At 37.0% G+C, this 22,970-nt stretch overlaps 1 protein-coding gene across 2 annotated transcripts in view; it reads right to left on the reverse strand.

The window, feature by feature from the left end:
* The window catches only part of HORMAD2 (HORMA domain containing 2), a 74,470-nt gene that overhangs the window by 44,716 nt on the left and 6,784 nt on the right, over positions 1 to 22,970 (reverse strand). The window contains exons 2-10 of one of the 2 annotated variants that reach the window (XM_065890024.1): positions 19,897 to 20,038; positions 17,931 to 17,994; positions 17,362 to 17,398; positions 14,512 to 14,532; positions 13,554 to 13,580; positions 7,688 to 7,755; positions 5,413 to 5,421; positions 4,352 to 4,500; positions 3,913 to 4,172 (exon numbers count right to left, since the gene is read on the reverse strand). In XM_065890024.1, coding sequence (XP_065746096.1) covers positions 3,913 to 4,172; positions 4,352 to 4,500; positions 5,413 to 5,421; positions 7,688 to 7,755; positions 13,554 to 13,580; positions 14,512 to 14,532; positions 17,362 to 17,398; positions 17,931 to 17,994; positions 19,897 to 20,038 — 777 coding nt within the window. Of the gene's footprint in view, positions 1 to 3,912; positions 4,173 to 4,351; positions 4,504 to 5,412; positions 5,422 to 7,687; positions 7,756 to 13,553; positions 13,581 to 14,511; positions 14,533 to 17,361; positions 17,399 to 17,930; positions 17,995 to 19,896; positions 20,039 to 22,970 lie in introns of both variants that reach the window. The other variant, XM_065890025.1, reaches the window with a different exon arrangement.

Here is a 22,970-nt window from a genome sequence, read left to right on the forward strand (position 1 = left end):
CTGACCTTTGAAATTACACAAAATAAATCAACTTGAAATATTTGAAAATGATCATCATAGTTTTAGTACCCTCACTCTCTGGCACTCTGGAAGACAAATTAGAGGGGCAATGCTGTCATCAGGGAGACTCAGTTAGGAGGCTCAGCTGTCCTTCACCAAGAAAGCAATGATGACAGCCTGAATCAGTACAGTGGCAATAGGGCCAGACTGGAGAAGTATTTCAGATACAAAACAGACAGAAATGGCAACCAAAAGGCTGTGAAAAGTGAGAAGAAAATAGGAGTTGAACACATTCCTGGTCAGGCTGCTTGGTAAAGTTTTAATGAAATACAAAGATAAGGAACCTGGGAGGAAGAAGAGCATGTTTGGTAAGAAGTTGAAATTCCATTTGATACTGAATTCGAGGTACTCGTAGAATATATATGTCTATATATTGATGGAGAGATCAGTTTGGAATAAGGGAGACAAAACCAAACCAGAGAAATAGAAGAAGGCAAAGATAAAAACAAAACATGAGCAAAATAGAAAAACAAAGCAACAGAAGAGATCAGCACAACTAAAAGATGACTTTGAGGGCTTCCCTGGTGGCGCAGTGGTTGAGAGTCCGCCTGCCAATGCAGGGGACACGGGTTCTTGCCCCGGTACGAGAGGATCCCACCTGCCGCGGAGTGGCTGGGCCCGTGAGCCATGGCCGCTGGGTCTGCGCGTCCGGAGCCTGTGATCCGCAGCGGGAGAGGCCACAACAGTGAGAGGCCCGCGTACCGCAAAAAAAAAAAAAAAGATGACTTTGAAAAGAGTAATAAAAAATACTGATTTGGGGCCAATCTAACCAAGAAAAATGAATGGGGCACAAATAAATACCAGATATAAAAACAGGAAAATAACTACAGAAGCAGAAGCAATTTTTAAAATTATGAGACCTCCATGAATAACGTCACACCAAAATATATAAATACTTGAAGATAGGGGAGAGAAAGGTCAGTTATTTATATTTTTGGTATGATGTTATTCATGGAGGTATCTTATAATTTTAAAAATCACTTCTGGGGCTTCCCTGGTGGCGCAGTGGTTGAGAGTCCACCTGCTGATGCAGGGGACACAGGATCGTGCCCCGGTCCGGGAAGATCCCACATGCTGCGGAGCGGCTGGGCCCGTGAGCCATGGCCGCTGAGCCTGCGCGTCTGGAGCCTGTGCTCCGCAACGGGAGAGGCCACGACAGTGAGAGGCCCACGTACCGCAAAAAAAATAAAAATAAATTAAAAAAAAAAAAAAATCACTTCTGTTTCTGCAGCTATTTCTCCTTGTTAGAGAAAAACATAGAGTACATCTCTGTAAACTTTAGAGTGGATAAAAATTTTTAAATAAAAACTGCCGAAGATAGCCGAAAAGATTGATAAGTTGAACTATATTAAAATTAATATTCTGTTCATCACAATACACCGTTAAGAGAGTAAAAAGGCAAGTTAGAAAGTTGAAGAGATATTCACAATACATGTATCTGACAAAGGACTTATATGTGGAATATATATTCAGAACTCCTACAAATCCATAAGAATGAAAGACAAACCCAATAGAACCCAATAGAAAAATGACAAATGACTTGAAAAGACATTTCACGAAAGAGGACATCCAACATGGCCAATAAACATGTGAAAATGTGCTCATCTTCATTAGTCATCAGGAAACTACAAATTAAAACCACAATGACCTACCACTACACACCCACCAGAATGGCTAAAATTAAAAAGATGGAAAATGCCAACAGTTGATGAGGATGTGGAGCAACCAAAACTTGCTGATGGAAGTGTAAATTGGCAAAAGCACTTTGGAAATTGTTTTGTAGTATCTATTGAAGCTAAATGTACTCATATCCTGTGACCCAGCAATTCTACTCCTAGTAAATCTATTCCCTCCAGAAATGTGTATGTATTTCACTAAAAGACATGTTCAAAGCAGTGAAAAAATGTTTCATACTCCATGATTCCACATCTATAAAATAAAAAACAAGAGAAACTAATCTATGCTAATAGAAGCCAGGATAGAGATACTGCTGTTGAGTAGAACAGTGACTGCAAAGTAAGACTGAGTTTTCTCAAGGTGCTGGTAGTATTTTGTTTCTTGATCTGGGTGCTGATTTCACATGTGTATTCATTAGGGCTGGAATGGGGTGAGGCAAACAAGAAACCTAGGAAGTAATATTTAAGGTGGTACTCACTCTTACCTTGTTTGCCTCACTCTCATCCCAGCCCTGGTGTTCAGTTTGTGAATATTTATTGAGCTGTATCACTATGATATATGTATTTTTCTGTATGTATATTATACTTGGATTTTAAAATGTAAAAGGGGTCTGGTCTACCTTACCCCACAAATAAAAATAAACTCCAAGTGGAATAAATATGTAAAAAGAAAAACCTTAAATTTTTTATAACAAAATAGAGGAGAATATTAAAAATGAACTCAGATAAGGAAGAATTTCTTAATATCCAAAAGCACATATTAGAGGAAAAGAGTTGACTACATTAAAATTAACAACTTCTCAAAAAAAAAAATTAAGAACTTCTCTTTAGCAAAAAACATCTTAAAGAAAGTGAAGAGACAAGCCACAAACCTGAAAAAAAATTGCAACATAAATAATGAAAAATAATTACTATTCAGAACATATTTTTAAATCAATGAGGAAAAGATAAATAATCTAATAGAAAAATGCATGAAAGACTTGAACAGTTACTTTATACATAAGAAAACCAGAACAGCCAATATACATGAAAAGATGCTTAAACTCATTAATAATCAGGGAAATGCAAATCAAAATCAAATCATGAAGCATTACCATTTACATCCAGGAGTTAGGCAGAAAACATAAACTTGGGTAAAATTAAGTATTGACAAGGGGACTTCCCTGGTGGCGCAGTGGTTAAGAATCTGCCTGCCAATGCAGGGGACATGGGTTCGAGGCCTGGTCCGCGAAAATCCCACATGCCGCAGAGCAACTAAGCCCATGCGCCACAACTACTAAGCCTGCGCTCTAGAGCTCGCAAGCCACAACTACTGAACCCGCGTGTCTATAGCCTGTGCTTCCCAACAAGAGAAGCCACCGCAATGAGAAGCCCGCGCACCAGCAAAGAGTAGCCCCACTCGCTGCAACTAGAGAAAGCCCGCGCGCAGCAACAAAGACCCAATGCAGCCATAAATAAATAAATAAATAAAATTTAAAGTATTACTTAAAAAAAAAAGTATTGACAATAATGTACAGCACTCCCTCCACTTTTGGTGGAGCATAAATTGGTACAACCATTTTAGAGAACAGTTTTTCATTACCTAATAAAGTTGAAAATGTGCAAGCCCTAGAACTCTTTGGTATATTCCCTGGAGACACTCTTGCATATGTGTACGAGGAGGTATATACATGAATGTTTATAACAACTGCAGAGGAAGAAAGAATGTCTGTCAAGAATAGAATAATCTACAGCAGTGAAAATGAATGCACTCTGACTTAGGTTTATCCATAACAATTTTCTACCCCAGTAATCAAGAACTTACTTATACTTGCAGTGAGTATGAATAAACACCTATAATATTTTTAAATGTTTAATATGCTCTTATAAGTTATAGAAAATCCAAAATTTCCTAAATTCATGGGTACCTTTTATAAAAAGAAGTATATTAGAAAGTCTTTTTTTCTCCTAGCCATGGACCACTTCATCTAACAGAGTATATTTCCTTCTCAAAGATAGTTTTTTTAGAATAGCTTTTTTAGAATAAAGACTCGAGGTTAGGGGCTAGTTTTGTTTCAGTTTTTACACCCGGCACACTCCATTGGATCCTGTTACTATGATATGACCTGTGTGTGAACTGAAAAATGTCAACTGGGTTTAACTGAAGCAATGGACAGTCGCTACAGCTTTGCCTTACGTGATTGTTGCATTCCTCTTCCTCTTCCTCTTCATCACAGTCTAGACCCTGATGGGCGATCTCTGTAGTGCTGCTCTCCTGAAAGACTCTGTTCTCCAAATCAGACACTCTGGTGGCCTCAGTTGTGACTTTTAATTTCATGCTATGAAAGCCAGTGGAGACCAATCCCGCTTGCAGGTTTACAGGCTTCCCCTCGAACAGCAGGAAGTGTGAGTTTACCCCTTCTTTAAAACCAGGGGGATGGTAGTTATGTGGGGTCACTGCAAAATGAAAAGGGCAGAAAACCGAGAAAACGGTTGAGTTTCAGGAGAACAAGTCAGCATAATCTTTCATGGGTAACAACAGACATCTCTTTCAAATGATTGCCAAAATCCTTCTATTTATCCAAAACATTTACTTCACCACTGAAGAAGGAATTTGACTAGAGGTCTCCACCTACCTGCATTATAGTAGTGGAGTTTCATAGTAAGTATAACATCATTAGGAAGGGGTCCAAGGTTCTGCATCATCATGTACAATTTACGCAACAGTAGAACACTGGCTTTCTTAACATCTTCACTGTTTGTCCCACTTTCGAAGGTTGTGCTACTGCTATAACCACATAGAAAAACAGCATACTTTTCAATCACATATAATACTGAAAATCTATTTTAAAAAGAACAAAACTTTTTACTATATGATCAGATAAATATAAACTCAGGACACTCTTGAGACTATTTTAGAATGTAAATTAGAGGAGTTATTGTACTTTTTGCAATGTATATACAAAGGATTTCTTAAGTAGCAAGTTCCCTTTAAGACATTTTCAATGTGACCTGATTTTTTAAAAATCTGATTTACAAATAACTGCATACTATAATAGTGAGAACAATGGACTTGACATTTAATATTGGCTCTGCTGCTAACTGGCTGAATGACCCCGGTCAAGTCACTTAGACACTCTGTGTCAGTTAGCTCCTATGTGAGATAAGCTTACACACATTTCTATACCTCTCCAAGTTAAATCAATCATCAGCTCTGGGCCTTTGTACCATCTGGTTATCTCTCAGAGGCATCCCCTTCTCACTCTTACATGGATTATGACAATGACTGACTATTCTTCCTGCTTTTCTTCTTGCCCACACTGCAAAACATTCTCCACACTACTACCAAAATAATATCCTAATAGGAAAATCCACTCATGTCATTCTCTTGCTTAAGTTTCTTCTATTATATCCATCACCTTTCAATCAAATTTGAGAACAGTGTGTGTACAATGCCTTTCACAACCAACCACACACTCACCTCCACCTTCATCTGCAACTACTACCCAGTTCCTTCTTACTCCTGTGCATTTGTATGTGCTGTTCACTTTGCTTGTACTGTGCTTTTCCCACTTCTTTTCCTGACTCTACCGAATTTATCCTTTAATACCCATCTCATGTGTCATCTCTTCAGGGAAGTCTTCCCTGGTAATCCCTATACCTCACCCCTGTTTGTAACTGTATGTCCCCTCTAGACTATGAATGGCTATATTTTTCATCTCCACTGTACTAAGTTTAGTGCCCAACTATATTAAGTACTCAATAAACATTTGTTGTATTAATGAATGAATGGACAAGTTGGACTAAATTACCTTCCAACTCTAAACATTTTTTATTTCTCTCCAAAATTTTTTCCCCAATTAGTCTCACATTTGAGTAGTTTCCAAGGACTATGACTGCAATATATTTTTACAATGCCTTTCTCAATACTGAAAAATAATCCTTAGTAATTGAACTACTAGAGATAGTGTCAATTCATAAAACAAACATTAAGGAATCACATTTGCTCCTTTTTCAGTTTTGAAAAACTTAAAGTTTTGTCTACCAGGATTTAACCAAATTTGAAATAGGTAATGAGAGGGAGGGGCTATTGCCATGTAGCACTTGTGATCCTTCAGTATACACCATATTCATAAAATAATACTCATGTAAAATCATTTTCAAGACTCCCTTGTACTCTTTTAAAAGGAAAATTTTCTTTACTATAGAAGAGGTGATAAGGTAATTTTGTGTGAACAATCACTTGAACAAATGCCCACCTTTGGTCACGTATGCATTACCTTCTCTTCCCCTTAGTAAATGATTTGACCATTTCTTCTTTTTTCTTTTTAAAAATATTTATTTATTTATTTGGCTCTGCCGGGCCTTAGTTGCAGCACGCGGGATCTTCATTGCGGTGTGAGAGAACTTTTAGTTGCGGAATGTGGGATCTAGTTCCCTGACCAGGGATCGAACCCGGTCCCCCTGCATTGGGAGCACGGAGTCTTAACCACTGGACCACCAGGGAAGTCCCAGATTCGGCCATTTATGTTTTACTGTTCACCTCTAGACATATGTGCCTTCATAACAAAAGAGATTAATCTGCTTGTCAGTTGTACAGAGAGTAAAAGGCAGCTGTTTTATGTGAGAGAATATGTGTGAAAAGTGCTGAACAATCTGTAAAGTGTTATACAGATGTTAGCTAATGATGGTTAGTACCTTAATTCTTGTTCCTAGAACTTACTTCCACTTCACATCCTAATGCTGTCCATATATTTCACAAATGAGAAGATAATCAAGGGTGTGAATCTTGGAGAGAAATCATTAAAGTTGTAATAATAAATGATGAGACAGAGCTAATAGTATGGAAAATTGAGAATTAGGCCACATTTCTCTTCAGTGTTATTCCTTTCAGAGAAACTCATCCCCCTGAGGTGCAGCTTTCTACCACCCAAGGTTTTTCTCCATCATCCACCCTCCCCACTTCTGTTCCGTCTCATCAGCAATACTTAGCTCTATCTGAATCCAAAAGCTACTGGGAGGGGAATAAATGTTGCTCCTCAACAAAACATCTCCATCTTTACTAAGGACCTTCTGAAGTAAATGTCCTTGTCCTTGTTATTTAACCCATTAGTATATCTAAAACTTGGAATTTCAGACTTGATAGGAAAATGCAGTGCTTTCCAGTCTTTTCCATACAGGGACACATAGATAATTATATTTGTATGACACACTGGGGTAAACAGATGAGAATATTTGTGTCTATAGGTAAATAGCGCAGGGGTTTCATCTACCCCAGTCCTGATCTGGCTATATTGAGGGTAGAAAGGGTTAATATCTTGGCATAACAATTGAGGAACTTTGAATTAGTGGCTAGATAGAGCCTCATGGAGTTCTTCAATCAACACCACATAGACAGCCTCATTAATATAATTTCTACTGCTGTGCCACCCACCAACCACCATTGCCTCCAAAGACCACCACCATCCCCACCACTAGGTACAATTTACTGTGTGTTTATTATGTGCCAGGCATGGGTAAACCTTTGTATATGCAGTATAATTTAATAATCACAGCAACCATATGAAGTAGATATTATTAATTCCACTCTGCAGATAAGAATACTAATATTTAGGGAGGTTTATTATTCTGTCCAAAGTTAAATGACCAGTAATAGTCAGAGCTGGGGTTCCAAGCTAGATCTTTCTGCCTTAGGAATTAGAACTCTTAACCACTAAATTGCCTTTAGACCCTACTAATATCACCTATAGGAGAAGAAGGAAAGAAGCAAAGGAAGCCTCTTCTCCTACTGGCTTCATCTATGGATTTCAGAAATTTAAACAATTTTTACAGTCCCTTTTCATAATAGTGGTTTTTGTGGGATTGTTGGGGGAAGTTACAAAGGAAGTATAAGACCTACCTCTGGCCTCAAGAAGCTTATGTTTACCTCAATCCTACATATTTCTCATGTTCATTAAACAATTAGATTCTACCTGTCAAAATCCATAGTGGCTCCTTCTTTTGTGTATTTGAATTTGAACTGGTATATCTCAGTCACTTTCTAGAAATAGCAAAGGGAATAGAGAAAGAAATTATTTTTTAAAAATCCAGAATCTTATCTGATAATAGGTAAGGAACACTTTCATTGTATACCTACTATACCTCCTACATACTTGTTTTATAGCATTACATTATTCAGGAGTAATATTTCCAGATATAAAGATAACAATTTTTCTCCTCCATGCTGAAAATGAGTTAGATGGCATAATCTCTTGTTACCATCTTAAAGCTGGAGAAGCTAAAGCACAGAGTCAAGTGTCTGACCCAGCTTAGGTAAATAACAGTGGAACTAGTTAAGAAACCATTCATTCATGATAAGGATATTTATTGAATGTCTACTTTGTGTCAGGCAGTGGAGTCACTATGGTGAACATGACAGAAAAGGTCCCTGTTTTTCTGGAAAACACAGACAATAAACAAGTAAACAAATAAAATAATTTCAGGTAGTAATAAGAGCTGTGAACAATATGAAGCAGATGCTGTGACAGAGTACAGAAGGGAGAGGTGGTGATTTGGTTTGGAAGGGCCAAGGAAGGCCTCACTGAAGAGGTGATGTTTGAGCTGAGCCTCATTGATGAGAGAGGTCAGCCATGTGCAGAGCTAGGGGAGAGCAGGGCACCCCAGCAGAAGAAACATCAATGCAAAGGCTCTACAGTAGGAAAGGAAGCCTCTTCTAGGATCACAGAGAAGGCCAAATGGCTGACGATGAGTGAGCAAGGGGGAGAGTATAGGAGATGAGGTTGTAGAGAAAGTTGTGGGGCCTTGTTAACTAAGGGGTTTGGACTTTATTCCAAGTAAACCAGAAGTCCATTGAAGGGTTTTAAGCATGGTAGTAATCTGCATTTTTTAAGATCACCTTGGCTATTTTAAGAGTGCAGAGAAGTGGGAACCATGAGAACAATTAAGAGCCTCCTGAAAAAAAAAGAGAGAGAGAGAACGCAAGAGGGAAGAGATATGGGGATAAATGTATATGTATAGCTGATTCACTTTGTTATAAAGCAGAAACTAACCATTGTAAAGCAATTATACTCCAATAAAGATGTTAAAAAAAAGAGAGAGAGAGAGAGAGAGAGAATTCTGTAGTGATTCAGGGAAGACTAGAATGGCAACAGGAAAGCTAGAAAAAATCAGAAAGGAACCAGGGTCTATGGTATCAGGTGTTTTTTAATTTTTGTTCTTTTGATCCTGCACTAAAAACTAGACACCACTGCTGTCTGCTAGCTGTAAATATGGACAAATATAAACAGATATAAATAAGCTAGAAATAAAGGACAGATTTCCTCATGAGAGATATACTCCATTTAAAATAAGGTGATTGCCTAATAGTTGAAGCTAATAGTTGACCCAGATACATGTACAGTTGGCTGTTGAACAACATGGGTTTGAACCATGCAGGCCCACTTACATGCAGATTTTTTTCCAATAGTAAATACTACAGTTGTACATGATTCATGGTTGTTGAATCTGAGAATGACGAACCAAGGATACACAGGAACCGTGTATATGGAGGACCTACCATAAATTATACATGGATTTTCCACTGCTTGGGGGTCACCACCCCTAACCCTTGTGTTGTTCAAGGGTCAACAGTAGTCTGTACACAGAGCTGGAGAAGGTGCTAAAGACAGGCAAGGGTATGAATTTAAGTCTGAACACAAAAAATACCCTTCATTCATCTATTTCAGTGTTTGTTCCTTGACAATGTGGGAATGGAATGTTAGACTGATCAGAAAAAATCACAATGTTCTTGTTACTTTTGTCTATTCTGAGATTTGGTATCCCATGAATTATAGGTGAGCAGGTCCTAGGGAAACTGGCTCATGGTGCTTATACTCTAAAAAGACTGACTTGTAATGGAGTTATTTTTAAGAGAAAAAGATTTTTTCTAGCAAGACAGTCTACTTGAGAAATCAAACCAAGTTCAGAATGTTGCTTTGTGAGTACAATACCAGAGATATGTGAGAATAGAGGTGCCTACAGCAACAGGTTCACTCCAGACAGGCTAGATACACAATATCCTCTCTTCCGTTGATGCGTTGATGCATTGATGCGGTATAGTTGCCCTGTCAAGTAAACAATGCCTGTTCTTCCTGACCGCCCATGTTTCTCAACCAGCTCTAGCTTTTTGATACTCTGAGCTATCTTTTATTTTTTTTAAATCTATCAAGAGTAGATCCTTTAGTGGCTGATAATTTTATTAACATTTTATTATTTGGTCCCTAGTGCAACTACTAATAAAAGAGTTATGTTTGTAATTGTTTTATAGAAGATGATAATCCTTAATAACTTCCATCCGAGTCTGATTGATCAAGGAAGGTATATTTACAGCAGGCACTAGTCTCTTCTTAACACCTCATAAAACATTCTCCTGCTTTTCAGATTAATGTGTTGCCTAATAAGTATGAGTCTTTAAACTGCTCACCAATGGTTTCTATTAATCATACTGAATGCATCCACATGGTCCAAAGCAACAGCAACATACACAGCTTTTCATTCTCCCTCCACACTCCAATCCATCGGCAAGACTTTTCAGGTCTATCTCCAAAGCACATCCCAAGTCCATCTGGTTCTCTTCACCTTCATTCTCTTCACCCTATCCAAGCCAACACCATCTCTTTCCATCTGATCTGCTTGCTTCCGAACTACTCCTCCTTCTCCAAATTCATTCTCTGTTCTATAGCCAAAAAAGTTTTGAAAATGCAAATCAGACCATGTCACTCCTTTGTTAATGGTTTCCCATTGCCCTTAGAATAAAATCCAGAATTTACCTTGGTCCATGGGCCTTACTCATCTGTCCCCCTGCCTACCTCTCTGACCTTATCTCCTGCCTCTTTCCCTCCCACTCACTCAGCTCCAGACTCAGGGCACCCTCTTTGTCCATGAACACACAAGATGCCTTCCTGCCTTTGGGCCTTTACACAACTGTACTCTGGAAAATGTTGTCTCCAGTTGATGATAATAATCATGATATCTGGGCACTTCCCTAAATGCTCTACATCTATTCATTCTTACATAGCCACACTCAGAGTAGGTATTATTACATCATTATAGATGAAGCTAGTAAGTAGTAGAGCTGGGATTTGACTCCAGCGCCTGCAATGTTAACTACTGTGTTGTTCTGCAGTCACATGCTATTACCTCTCACAGGCCTGCATGGGGTGACTCTTCTTCAGTTTCAGCTCAAACAGTGGCCCCTCAGGGAGGCTTTCCAGGGACTGCCCTCCAATCTTTCTTCCTCCATTCCCACCTTAGCACTCTCCAGCATACCAACTTTTATTTTCTTCATAGCATTACGATCTATCTGAAACTTGTTTTGCTAAGTTTTGTTTACTTGTTTATTGTTTATCCTCCCTCATAAGAACGTAAGCTTCCAGACAGTCTACCCATTAACTCCTGTGTTTCAGGCACATAAGGGGAACCCAATTAATACTTGCTGAATGAATAAATATTCAGCCAGGATAGAGTTCACATTCAATTAGGATTTCATCCTACAGGATTTTTTAGAAACAAAGTATCTAAAAGTATATTGTGGCTAGAAGCAGGGACCATCTATAGTTCAGTTCCTGAAGCAGTCTATTAAAAGTGGTGTTGACCACCTCTAACAGGCAAAAAGAAAAACAGATGGTGAAATAGTAGGATTTGAATCCTCACAATATTCAAATATAGCAACTCTTTATGGGTCTATCATGCATTAAACTGTGTAAAAATTTCCTTAACATATTTACATTTTGGCTTACACATCTTATTAATACCCTCCACCCATTCTGTAGTGTGTATCTGCAGAAAAGACACACTAGCCCTCTTCACTACTTTAGTTAGTTTCGTCAGTTCATCTCTTTCTTAAGATGGAGCAACCAGAACAAAGCCTCAAGTGCAGAAGCACCACAGCTTTGTGCAATGCCCAAAACTCTGTTGGTTTCTGGACTGGATAAGCAAACTTATTTAAGACAGAGGTTCTCAACTGGTGTACCATGACAGACTCTTCACAAGAGTGCTGCAAATTTTAGTCCATGTGTAAAATGCATTTTTGCTTCAGGTAAATATTAATGTTGTCACTGTTTGTGCAGTTTTGCTTAGGGGACAATATATACTTCTACCAGTATGAGTCAAGAAACATGGCACCATATCAGATAAATGCCAAAGAAAGACTTTATGTGAGAATGCTGTTTTGCGAGTACATAGAAGAAAGAGATCAAAGAGGTAAATAGTTCTATCAGTGACTTGGTGCTAAAGAGCAACCATAAAACAGTGTAACCCCATGGATACTTTTAGGCACTATGAACATTGCTGTGCCATAGTTATACCATAATTATTGCTGACACATTTGGTGTCCTTTTAAGTCTTTTAATACCCTTAAACATGCCACCAAATTTTCTAGTAATCAAGAGTGTGCCATGAACACAGAGGTTAGGGATCACTGCTATAGGAAATAATGTGTAAGAGTTCAAAATATTTTTTTCTGAGTCATAAATGATAGCTCAGAACGTATATAATAAGCTTTTGCTTTCTAACTTTATTATTATGTATATTGCCTGCATCAAAACTCATTTAACAGTTTTCTTCCCACTCTGTAATATTTTTCTGTAGATAGCCCAATTTCCTCAGCATTTCACTACCTCAAAAACATTAGTTTCAGATGAGTTTTACATGCATAAGAAAACATAATAATTTATTGCACTAAGGAAATGACCAATTTATTAACAATTTATCAGGAGATCTTACTTTGGGAAACCTCCCCTCAAACCTACTGAAAACAAAAAAATTGAAACTAAACTAGAGACAAAGATAAAAATAGGTTTAGCTTGGGCATTGAGGAATTGTTACCCACCTCAGGCACCAGTTTTCTTTTGCCTTGCTCAAACAGCTGTTTATAATCTTGCCAAAGAAGAAAGGATATTAAAGACTAAAAAACACTTAACTTAGTTGTGAAGGTTACCAGTTAGGCTAAATCCATAGGTTTAGGGGAGGAAAATTGAAAGCAAGCAAAAGGGAAAGGGAAGAGGAAAGAAAGCTGGGAGGAAAATAGAGGATAGAATGAGAAGAAAGAACGAAGGGCTTCTCCCTCCATTTGTGCCACTGCCACAGCTGTCATTCAAAGTAGCACAAGTTACTATTACGTATCCAGGACTATGAATTCACACTGGGAGATCGAAAAGAAGACAAGATTTGTCCTCAGGAATCACAATCTGGTTAGGGAGATAAAGTAATCTTTATGAATTAATTAAGAGTGTTAAATTGTGAGGTCCTGCTGGAGAAAGGAATTTGGAGAAAGGAATTTAGAGAAAGGAGAAATTAGTGTGAACAAAACAGCCAAAGAGGCTTTCATGAAAGCTTTAAACATAAGTTGGTGTTGAGGATGAGTAGGATTCAATAAGCAGAGGGGAGAAATTTAGAGAGAGAAGTAAAGAGGTAAAGCTTAAAAAATCTATGAAAATGTCAGAAGGGAGAGAATTAAGTTAGCCATAAAAAAAAAAGTTTAGCATTATGCCACAAAGGTCAGAAATAGAAAGGATTCAGCATCATTTAAAATAAAAATAAAAGGTAGTTTTCATACAGATTCTCACTGTTAACGTGTTAGGGAATATGCTCAGTTCTACTCAATGTTTTTTTTCCCAATACCCTTAGGTAGTTTTTTAAATCTCATAATAAAGAATTGGTGACATTTATAATAAAACACACTGAAAAAGCTCACTACGAGTTACTTTGTTCATATGGTAGTCTAGTGATATAATTTATGGCCTCAACTCAGGTAAACATATTTAAATATAATATACTGCCCATCTCTTTATGTGTTCTTACCTCAGGTTCCTTCGGATTTGTGTAAAGCTATTTAAGGAAAAATAAACAGCATTTAATTTCTGAAACTAGATTACTCCCCACAGAATACATTTTCTATGTGAAGAGTTCAATTTGTGCTATATTAATTGAGTACTGAAATATATATATATATGTATCTTGAGATATATATTTCAAGCTAGAGATAGAATAAGCTCTTATTTTGTGAACATAGAGCGTCTTTAGAGCATTCTGTGAACCCTGATTATAAGGAAATTGATAACCAGATATTTATGATTACTGCGACTGCACTACAGTCACAGTAATTTGTTATGGTTTAAAATTTTTAAAATAACTCATATATCTAAGACTCTCAATAGTATCTTCTCAGGCTTCCCTGGTGGTGCAGTGGTTGAGAGTCCACCTGCTGATGCAGGGGACACGGGTTCGTGTCCCGGTCCGGGAGGATCCCACATGCCGTGGAGCGGCTAGGCCCGTGAGCCATGGCCGCTGTGCCTGCGCGTCCGGAGCCTGTGTTACGCAACGGGGGAGGCCGCGGCGGTGAGAGGCCCAGCAAAAAAAAAAAAAAAAAAAAATAGTATCTTCTCATTTTCCTTCTATTCTTAACTACATATACCATGTTATATACCAGGAAGTATACAAAGCTTCAATAAAGTTTGTAAAACTTCAAAAACAAAGAGCTTTGAGTCTGTAAATTAACTCAGAAAATGAAATTCTAATAGCCAATAGATGAAGCAGATAGTATAGCCTATATATTTCCTCATGTATTATAATATGCCAAAGAAATATGTAGATTGTGATCTTTTATTAAAACTTCTGATAGAGTTTTTTTTTTTCTTCCAAAATGCATAGGACAGACAATGAAATTCAGGGAGGATGGGGGAGAGTACTGTTTTACTATTTCACTTGCCAAAAGACAATGAAGCAGAGACAGAGGCTTGGTCTTTAAATGTGCACTTACTGTAAGTACTGCCATGTGTAGCTTCAAGAGAAAAGAAAACTATTGTTACTATACACTTGCACCTATATTATTATTATTTTCAATAAAGTCTAATTAAAATATGACTTTCAAATTAAAAGATCTGAGTAGGAAAAAAATACTATTCAGAAGGTCAGAGAAATGGATACTAATTATTCATCCATTCAAGTGAGTCTCTATTACATACCCAAGGTTCTGCTGGGGAGGGGAGAGATGGAAAAAAAAAAAAAAGAAGATAACTATCCTTAGTCTCTATAAGTTACATTCTAGTTTGGGAGGCAAAAGATATACAAAATAATTCATTATTACTAAAAGTTAATTATGCCATAAGCATCTCTAAAACAGTTTGCGTTTTGAAAGTAATCTAAAATAAAAAATTTTAAGTCTGATATAAGTCTACAAAATCTCTGCCATCCCTACAGCTACATTACTATAAACAGATTCTGCTTGGAAGAATAATGGAATATATAGATACAGAGATAGAGATATAAGCAAGCCTATTAAAAACTAGGATACAAATGAGAAAATTTCAGGACCATAATTTTGTATCAAATTATTCACCTATTTCACCCAAAAGACTAAAACTTTAGTGACACTGTGTGGCCGTTTTGGTTACTGCATACAATTGATTTTCAGACTACACAGTAACACTCTAATTTATATTAATTATTTAATTAATAGTTCATTCATTCATTCAAAAATAGAAATGGCCCCTGATCTCAGGGAACATGCAGACCAGCAGGAGAGAACAAAAAAAGCACACAGATAGGTACATCATTACAATTGTGTTAATTGCTATGAAGTAGCAGCACTGAGTGCTTGTGACCATTAAACAGATGGGAGAGGGGTGCGGGGGGGGGGTGGTTGTCAGGGAAGGCCTCCCCGAGGAAGTAAATATTTAGGCTGGGACCTGAAGGATAAATTGGAATTAGCCAGATAAAGGCTGTGGGGTAGGCAAGAAAATTTTGCAGGCAAAAGTAACAATATGTACAAAGGTAAAAGGCACTTGGCATGTTCTCGAATGCTTGTGTGCTTGAACATGGTGAGCAATGGTGAGAGTGATGCCTTGGAAAGTATGATCCCTAGACCAGCAGTCTCAGCATCACTTGGAATTTGTCTGAAATGAAAATTCTTACACCAGAAATTTTGGGGTGGAACCTGGCAATGTATGTTTTAACAGGCCCTCCAGGTGGTTCTGATGCAAGCTAATGTTTGAAAACTACTGCTTTAGATTATTAACTCATTTAATTCTCAAACAACCCTAAGAGGTTCGTTTTATTATTATTGTAAAGAAGCTAAGTTACCAAGAGGTAGGTTATGTGCCAAGATCACACAGGTATTAAGTGGCAGAACTAGGATTCACTTCAGACTGACTTCTTCTAAACCTTGAGCTCTTAACTATATTTCACTGCCCCTCAAAGATGGGCACTCAAGAAATGTTGCTAAATGAACGGACAAAGGAGAATGAATGAGTGCTGTTCGGTGTACTGGTGAGGACCTTCTTCCCCTCTCGGCCTGTCTAAATACTAAGGGCCTTCAAAGTCATTTTCTCCCAAAGATTTCCCTCATGTCCCTCACTGGATATAACCCCTCCTTTTCCATACTTCCTTTGCACATGATCAATATCTTGCCTCTGGTATGCATCACTTTCTAATGAAATATCAAACTGATATGAAAAAATCAAAATTTAACAGCCCAACATGGCACGGGTACTGACCAATCAGAAAAGATGCCAACTTAGCCCTGGTGCTGGGTTCCTGGAAGCTCCCGCCTGGGCCAGGTGTCAACCCTTTAGTTGCTAGATTGTGGAACAGTCTAGGGACATCCCAGAAGAGACACTGGTGGGGTGAAGGGGCGGACATGGTGGGAGTCATTTGGGATCCCAGAGAAGCAACCGTTTACCACTGGCTATAGAGTACTTCAACATTTTAACAACAGGTACAGCTATGCCAGTGTGCAATAGCTGATCATCAGCCGTGCATGCATGTCATCTATCTTCTGCCATGGACTATAAGCTCTTTGTGTGCACAATCTCATATCTGTTTTATTTTTGTATCCCTCAACCCCCCAGTCAGTGTTGAATAAATCATAAGTAATAACTATTCAATGAAAAAGGAAATATATCAGTGCAACTAAATAATCCAATGTAAGGCTTACTCACCTTAAGGTTTTTTAAAGGAATAGGAATTGAGAAGTAAAAAGAAGACAGAGATGGGGAAAGGAGAAAGCAGTGGTGGAAAGTTCATTTATATATTATCTCTTCAACTAGGACTAGAGCCTCTAATTTTTACACGCTTCATAGCTGTCTTGGGCAGCAAGAAAAATCTAATGCACTTAAAATTCAAGCTGCATTAAAAAAAATTCAAGCTACAATACTAGCTATTTTGAGGGAACAGGTTATATACATGTGCCAAACATAGCTAACAAAATAACTAACATAGAATAAAAACCGATTATTCAAGTCCATTTTTTCCTTTCATATCTGCAAATTGAACTGCCACTATTTTGAACATGTTCAATGTGCTAAATGCCAGATTCTTGTCTGCCCTTTCCCACATCCTGTGGATCTCTTCCAGTGACTTCAGAGGAAATTCTGTGGTCAAAAAGATATGAGTATGTAAAAGAGAAAAATGAGGGTTTCATTTCTAATTGATTCAAACAAGACATCAACAGGACAACAAAGACACAAAATAAAAAGAAACTGGTTCATGAATGCAAATGTAGGAACTGGTATACTGTTAAAACACAACAACAAAATAAAGGCTAAATTTTTCTTTTAAAGGGATAAAGGATGAGTCTTTGATCCTGGTGTAAATTTAAAAACATTCTTACGTATCTCTTTTCCAAAGCATCAAAACAACCTCGAATCCTGTCAAGAAATAAATGTTTGGTGTCAATTTGGACCAGATGCAAAGCCAGAAAGAATCCCAAGTACAAAACTGATTTGTTTCTTGCTTTGAAATACATTAAATTGATGACCATTTCACCTTTCCCATTTAATCATTTTTTAGAAATTCCTATATCTTTTAATATGTTGATAGTACTTTATAAATAATATGTAAGCAATTTTGAGGTAGGGAATCACATCTTATTTTTCTTTTGGCCTCCCATAATGTTTAGGACACTGACATGCATATGATGAGTAATCAAATTTTGATTGATATTTTTCTTTCTTATATAAAGTCCATTTTCTTCAAAAACAAAACTAAATCAGTATCTTAAAATAATATTGAATAATTGTTACACAATTTCTAGGAAATTAAAAAAAAAGAAGATGAAAAGAAAGAAAGGAAGAAGGCAATAGTTTTAAGGAAATGATCTTACCAAATAAAGTCTTATGGGTAATTTCAGCTATGATAAAAATAATGTTGTTCAACTTTGGTGGAATTTCAATTACTTACCACCTGATAATATGCAGTGACCCAGGACATTTTTTATCTTCTCGGAGGATTTTTAAACTGAGGTCTACAAAAATAGAAACAGTCTGTTGCACTAAAATTGTCCATACTAAATAAGGGTATTTCCTTTCATGATTTTATTTTTATAACTTACTTAGTTTATAGCTTATAAAAACATTTTGAATCACTAAATATCTAATTTAAAAATAAATCGTATGTTGATAATTGACTTAGTTCCCATTTTTATTATAGATTAGCAGTCTTCCCTTCTACAATGTAGCACAACTGACTTGGTTGCAAAATCAATTTGTGTCACTTCTTTGCTTCTGCTGAATTCTAAGTTATCATAAGGTAGTACTGAGACCATCTCCATCAACCAATTTAAAACGTACACCTCAGTCTCAAATCACTTCTCTGGTATTTCTCTCTCTCTCAATGAAAGAAAAAAAGGATGAAAAATGTTTCCATGGATTATTCTCAAATATTAATTTCCATCTGAAATTCGACTACCTTACTATAGGAAGGAAGAATAAGAAAATCACATTAAAAGTTTTGGTTTAGATCAGTCTAAAATCAATTATTGATTCATGTATGACTTTGTATAAATCACTTCACCTTTTCAGATTGTTTTCCTATCCTAAAATTGATGTTACCTCTATTGCTATTGAGAGATATGAAAATTATTCCATATTGGTATAACATTTAGAGATTGCCAAAAAGAGAGCAACTTAGGAGTACTGGGCATTTTTATGATATATGCTACTTTAAGTACAAACACTGGGAGGGAGATATATAACTTCCATTAAAACTGTCACAAAAAATAAAGCTATAAACAATGGTATTGCCCTCCATGCACAGGTTAGTGATTGGCACACAGTAAGCGCTTAGTTAATTACTCCAAATATGTCTTCTTCCAATTCTATATTCCAAACAAGAGGAGAAACTGCAACTATATGCTACATATAAACATTTTCACTATTACAGATTTATATCCTATAGACCAAAAGAGGACATAACACAAATGAGGCTGTCACAGTTGCAAATATAATGCTTTTGTGTTTATAGCACACATGCATTTCATTGATGCTCATGTAGAGAATCAAATGTTTAAGAAAATTAAATTGGAATGAGGCCTAAGTATATCATTAAATACAGATGTGAGAAATTTAAAGTTAAGTTAGATTTTGAAAAATAACATCTTACAAGGAAACTTGTAGCCTTCTATATTTATTTTCCAAATGATACTTTCCCACTTTCATGACAAATCAGCAAAATTTTCTGAATTGTTATCACAATCCATCTTTTTAAACAAAAAGATTTTTGAAAAATTGAAGAGTCCTAGGTACATTCTTTTTAATACAAGAGAAGGAAAGGAGACAGAAACAGCTTGTAATACAAGGAAATGAGATCATGAGTTTAAGGACATAAGAAATAAAAGGAAGAAAAGTAGAAAAGACAGAAAATTAAGAAAAAACCAGAGCTGATTAGAATAATAATGGTCTACATATCCATGTTAATCAACAAATGGGTTTGGCATGGGTATGCATATTTTCCACATATTTGTATATGTTAACAGAAAGAATTAAACTTCTCAATTAAAATTCCTCAAGGCCAAAGTCTACCTCAAAGAAAAAAATTCAGTTGAGACACAAAATAGTGCAAATGTACAGCACCCAAGTAGATTTCGATCTGGCTGCTGCTTTTGTAGGTACAGTTTAGAATTACTGGGCTTGTCCATACATATTTCTTTTCTCTTCATTCGGTGATTTGGTATTAGCCAGGAACTAATGGTTCCTATAAGTAAAACCACTAAACATAGTGAAATTAAAATGGAAAATGAATTAGCAAATTGATCTTAAAGAACCCATGACTTGAAATTAGCACACTCTGTGAGAAAGTAAAGTTTTACTCCTGCCAAATAGAGGAAAAGGGCTCCACCAGCCAAAGTAACCATTTAGTTAAACTTTACCATCCAAATGGCCTTCTTCATAAGAGCTCTCTGGAAACAGGCCCCTTAGATATGTTACACATGAGATAGAAGTAGCAAAAAGTTTCTTCACCATTATCAATGACTCATGCTCATTAATTATTTGACATGGGAAAACTGTTTCCTGGGAGGGGGGGAAAATGAAAAAGATTAGTATTCTTTAATATATACAGCCCATCATGCCATTACCACAAGTAAAATTTGAAAGATTTTTCAAGACCTCAAATCTGATACCTTTATAGATAATCAAAAGGAAACTGGGCTTTGAATATTGCGTCAGATTAGATCTTCACTGGCAAGGCAAAGAAGAAAGGCAGAGACGGTTATCCAAGTAATTCAAGACTGATATAATTTATTTTACAATGACCCATGGATTTAAGCAAAATGGGGAGTTTTACTATGATTATATAATCTTCCCTTTCATACACTCCTCAGAACCCACTGCAATCTGTCTTCCACCCGCTCTGTTCTATACTATTCTCTACAAAGTCACCAAGTACATCCTACCATTGACCTCATCTCGGTCCTCGTACTATGTAAACTCCTCTGCAGTGCTTAACACTTTTGCCCACACTCTCCTCTCTCTCAGTTGCCATAACATCCTCAAACTCAGTTTATCTCTATCACCCTGACTGAAACCTGATCCCAAGTTTCATTCTCAGACAAATGGATCAGCAACCACTCCAATCATCCAAGCTAGAAGTACAGTCATCTTCGGCTTCTCTCTCTCCTCCATTCCCCATATCCAATCACAAAGTCCTATTAATCCCCTCTAGGAGAGTTCTCAAATCTGTTTTCTCCTTTCTCTTCTCACTGCCACTGCCTTGGCTCAGGACATGATCACTTCTCCCCTTTAGTACTGTAGTTGCCTCTGACCTCCCTGCTAACAGTTTCTTTCATTCAATCTGTCCTTCATACTGCCAACATTATTAACTTTAAAGAATACAAATCTTATCATGACACTCCCTGTGTTCATACAGGATAGAGTTCAAGTGTAGCGTTTGAGAACTCTCAAAATCTTATCTTTGCCTAACTTTCCTGTCTCATCTCCCACCCCTCCCTTCTGCCCCTCCTCCCTTATCCCCTCCTATGCACCCTACTCCCTAGCCATGTGGAACTACTATTCATCTACTATTCTACTACCATGTATTTCCACATCTTTGTGCTTTGCTTAAGCAAAAGTTCTGCAGTATAAGTGACTCTCACAGATAAAGCTGAGTGCAAGAAACCTGATACAATTGAGTACTAAAGTATGATTTCATTTATATAAAGTACAAAAGCAGGTGAAACTAATCTATGATATTAGAAGTCAGAATGGTAAATCTCTGATTACCTCATTCAAATTCAGAGGTCTTTCTTACTATACTGCAGTTTCAACTGTTGAAGTTTTAATAATTCTGTTACTTAGAGGCAGGTACTACCCACAAATATGCATTTAGATGAAAGAGAACGCCCCAAAATCTTTATCTATTTCTGGTTCTAGAATGTCTTCAGGACATTCTAGACATGATTTTGCAATGTAAGCTTGCTTCCTCTTTGGTACACTACATAGCGAAAATGAATTATCAGTTCATCATTTTGTCAAACCATATTATATTCAGTTGTTAAAAAGATACATAAAATTATTCTTGCATGTATGATAGGAACTTTGGAGACAAATTATTATGGATCTTAAAAGTCAGGCTAAGGGCTTCCCTGGTGGCGCAGTGGTTGAGAGTCCGCCTGCCGATGCAGGGGACACGGGTTCGTGCCCTGGTCCGGGAAGATCCCACGTGCCGCGGAGTGGCTGGACCTGTGAGCCATGGCCGCTGAGCCTGCGCGTCCGGAGCCTGTGCTCCGTAACGGGAGAGGCCACAGCAGTGAGAGGCCCGTGTGCCGCAAAAAAAAAAAAAAAAAAAAAAAAAAAAAAAAGTCAGGCTAAGGAATTTATGCTTTATTCTGTAACGAGTGGAAAAGCAGCAGGTTTGATTAGGAGAGTGAGTAGAATAATTGTTTTACAAATATTAAGCTATAGCAGAAGTAGGAAAGATTAACGTTGAGGGAGAATTAGGTATGTAATATGCATGTGTGTGTATGTGTATGTGTGTAAAATTTTACAGAAAATTGCTTTTGGTACCCATAGATCCTGAGAAATTAAGGTTCTTTTGGGGTAATTGGGTAATAGCTGGCATGGCATACATATATAATAACTTATTGAAAACATGCCAAAATTTAGAGGCAATACTTGAGTAATAACCACTTGTAAAATTAAATAACCTAAAAATATAAAGATGTTTACTTTAAATATAGAATCTAAAAGGCCATTTGTAATAATGAAGATCAATGATTGGAAAAGGCCTCTAGAATTGTTACTTTTCTATACTCCAGGGATTTTTTTCTCAGCTCAGTTGATCTAATACTTCAAGGGTTATCATTCACGTTTTTATAAATGTCTAATACATGAAAATACTGTGGCTTGATAATAGAAAACACTATTATAAATTATTTTAATAAGAAATTGTGCTAATGATATAAGTAATGTTTGACAGCTCAGCTGTCAAGCTACATGACCTACAGCAAGTTACTTTACTTCTCTGAGCTTCAGTTTTCCCCTTATTTCAAGGTTTAAGTGAAATAATAATATAAAGCCCTTGGCACAGTGCCCAGCACATGGTAAGTGCTGAATAAATGTTAGCTTCTATAGTTATTATTATTGTTGTTTTAAGTATTAAATAGCAAAATCATACAGTCACTTAAAATTTACTGGGAGAAGTAGCTCATGCAGTCCAAACTACAAAGATCTGTTTATATCAAAAGGTCAATTTGTTAATTTACAGTGAGAAAAATAACTGCCAAGCTGATTGCAATTCATATACCCAGCTCAGCATTTTCACCCCAGGAAGGGTTTCCTAAGTGGAAACGCAATGAGATCAGAAGTTGGCTTGGTGAGTATATTGAATTTGAGCCAGAAAGATGACTGCTTTCTCTCTGCCCTAATTCTCTTTCAACTTCAATCTTCCCTGCCTCTGCTACAGCTTAATATTCCTAAAACATTATTTTACTCACTGTCCTGGTGA

The sequence above is a fragment of the Phocoena phocoena genome, chromosome 13, assembly GCF_963924675.1.
Source record: "Phocoena phocoena chromosome 13, mPhoPho1.1, whole genome shotgun sequence".
Classification (NCBI taxonomy): domain Eukaryota; kingdom Metazoa; phylum Chordata; class Mammalia; order Artiodactyla; family Phocoenidae; genus Phocoena; species Phocoena phocoena.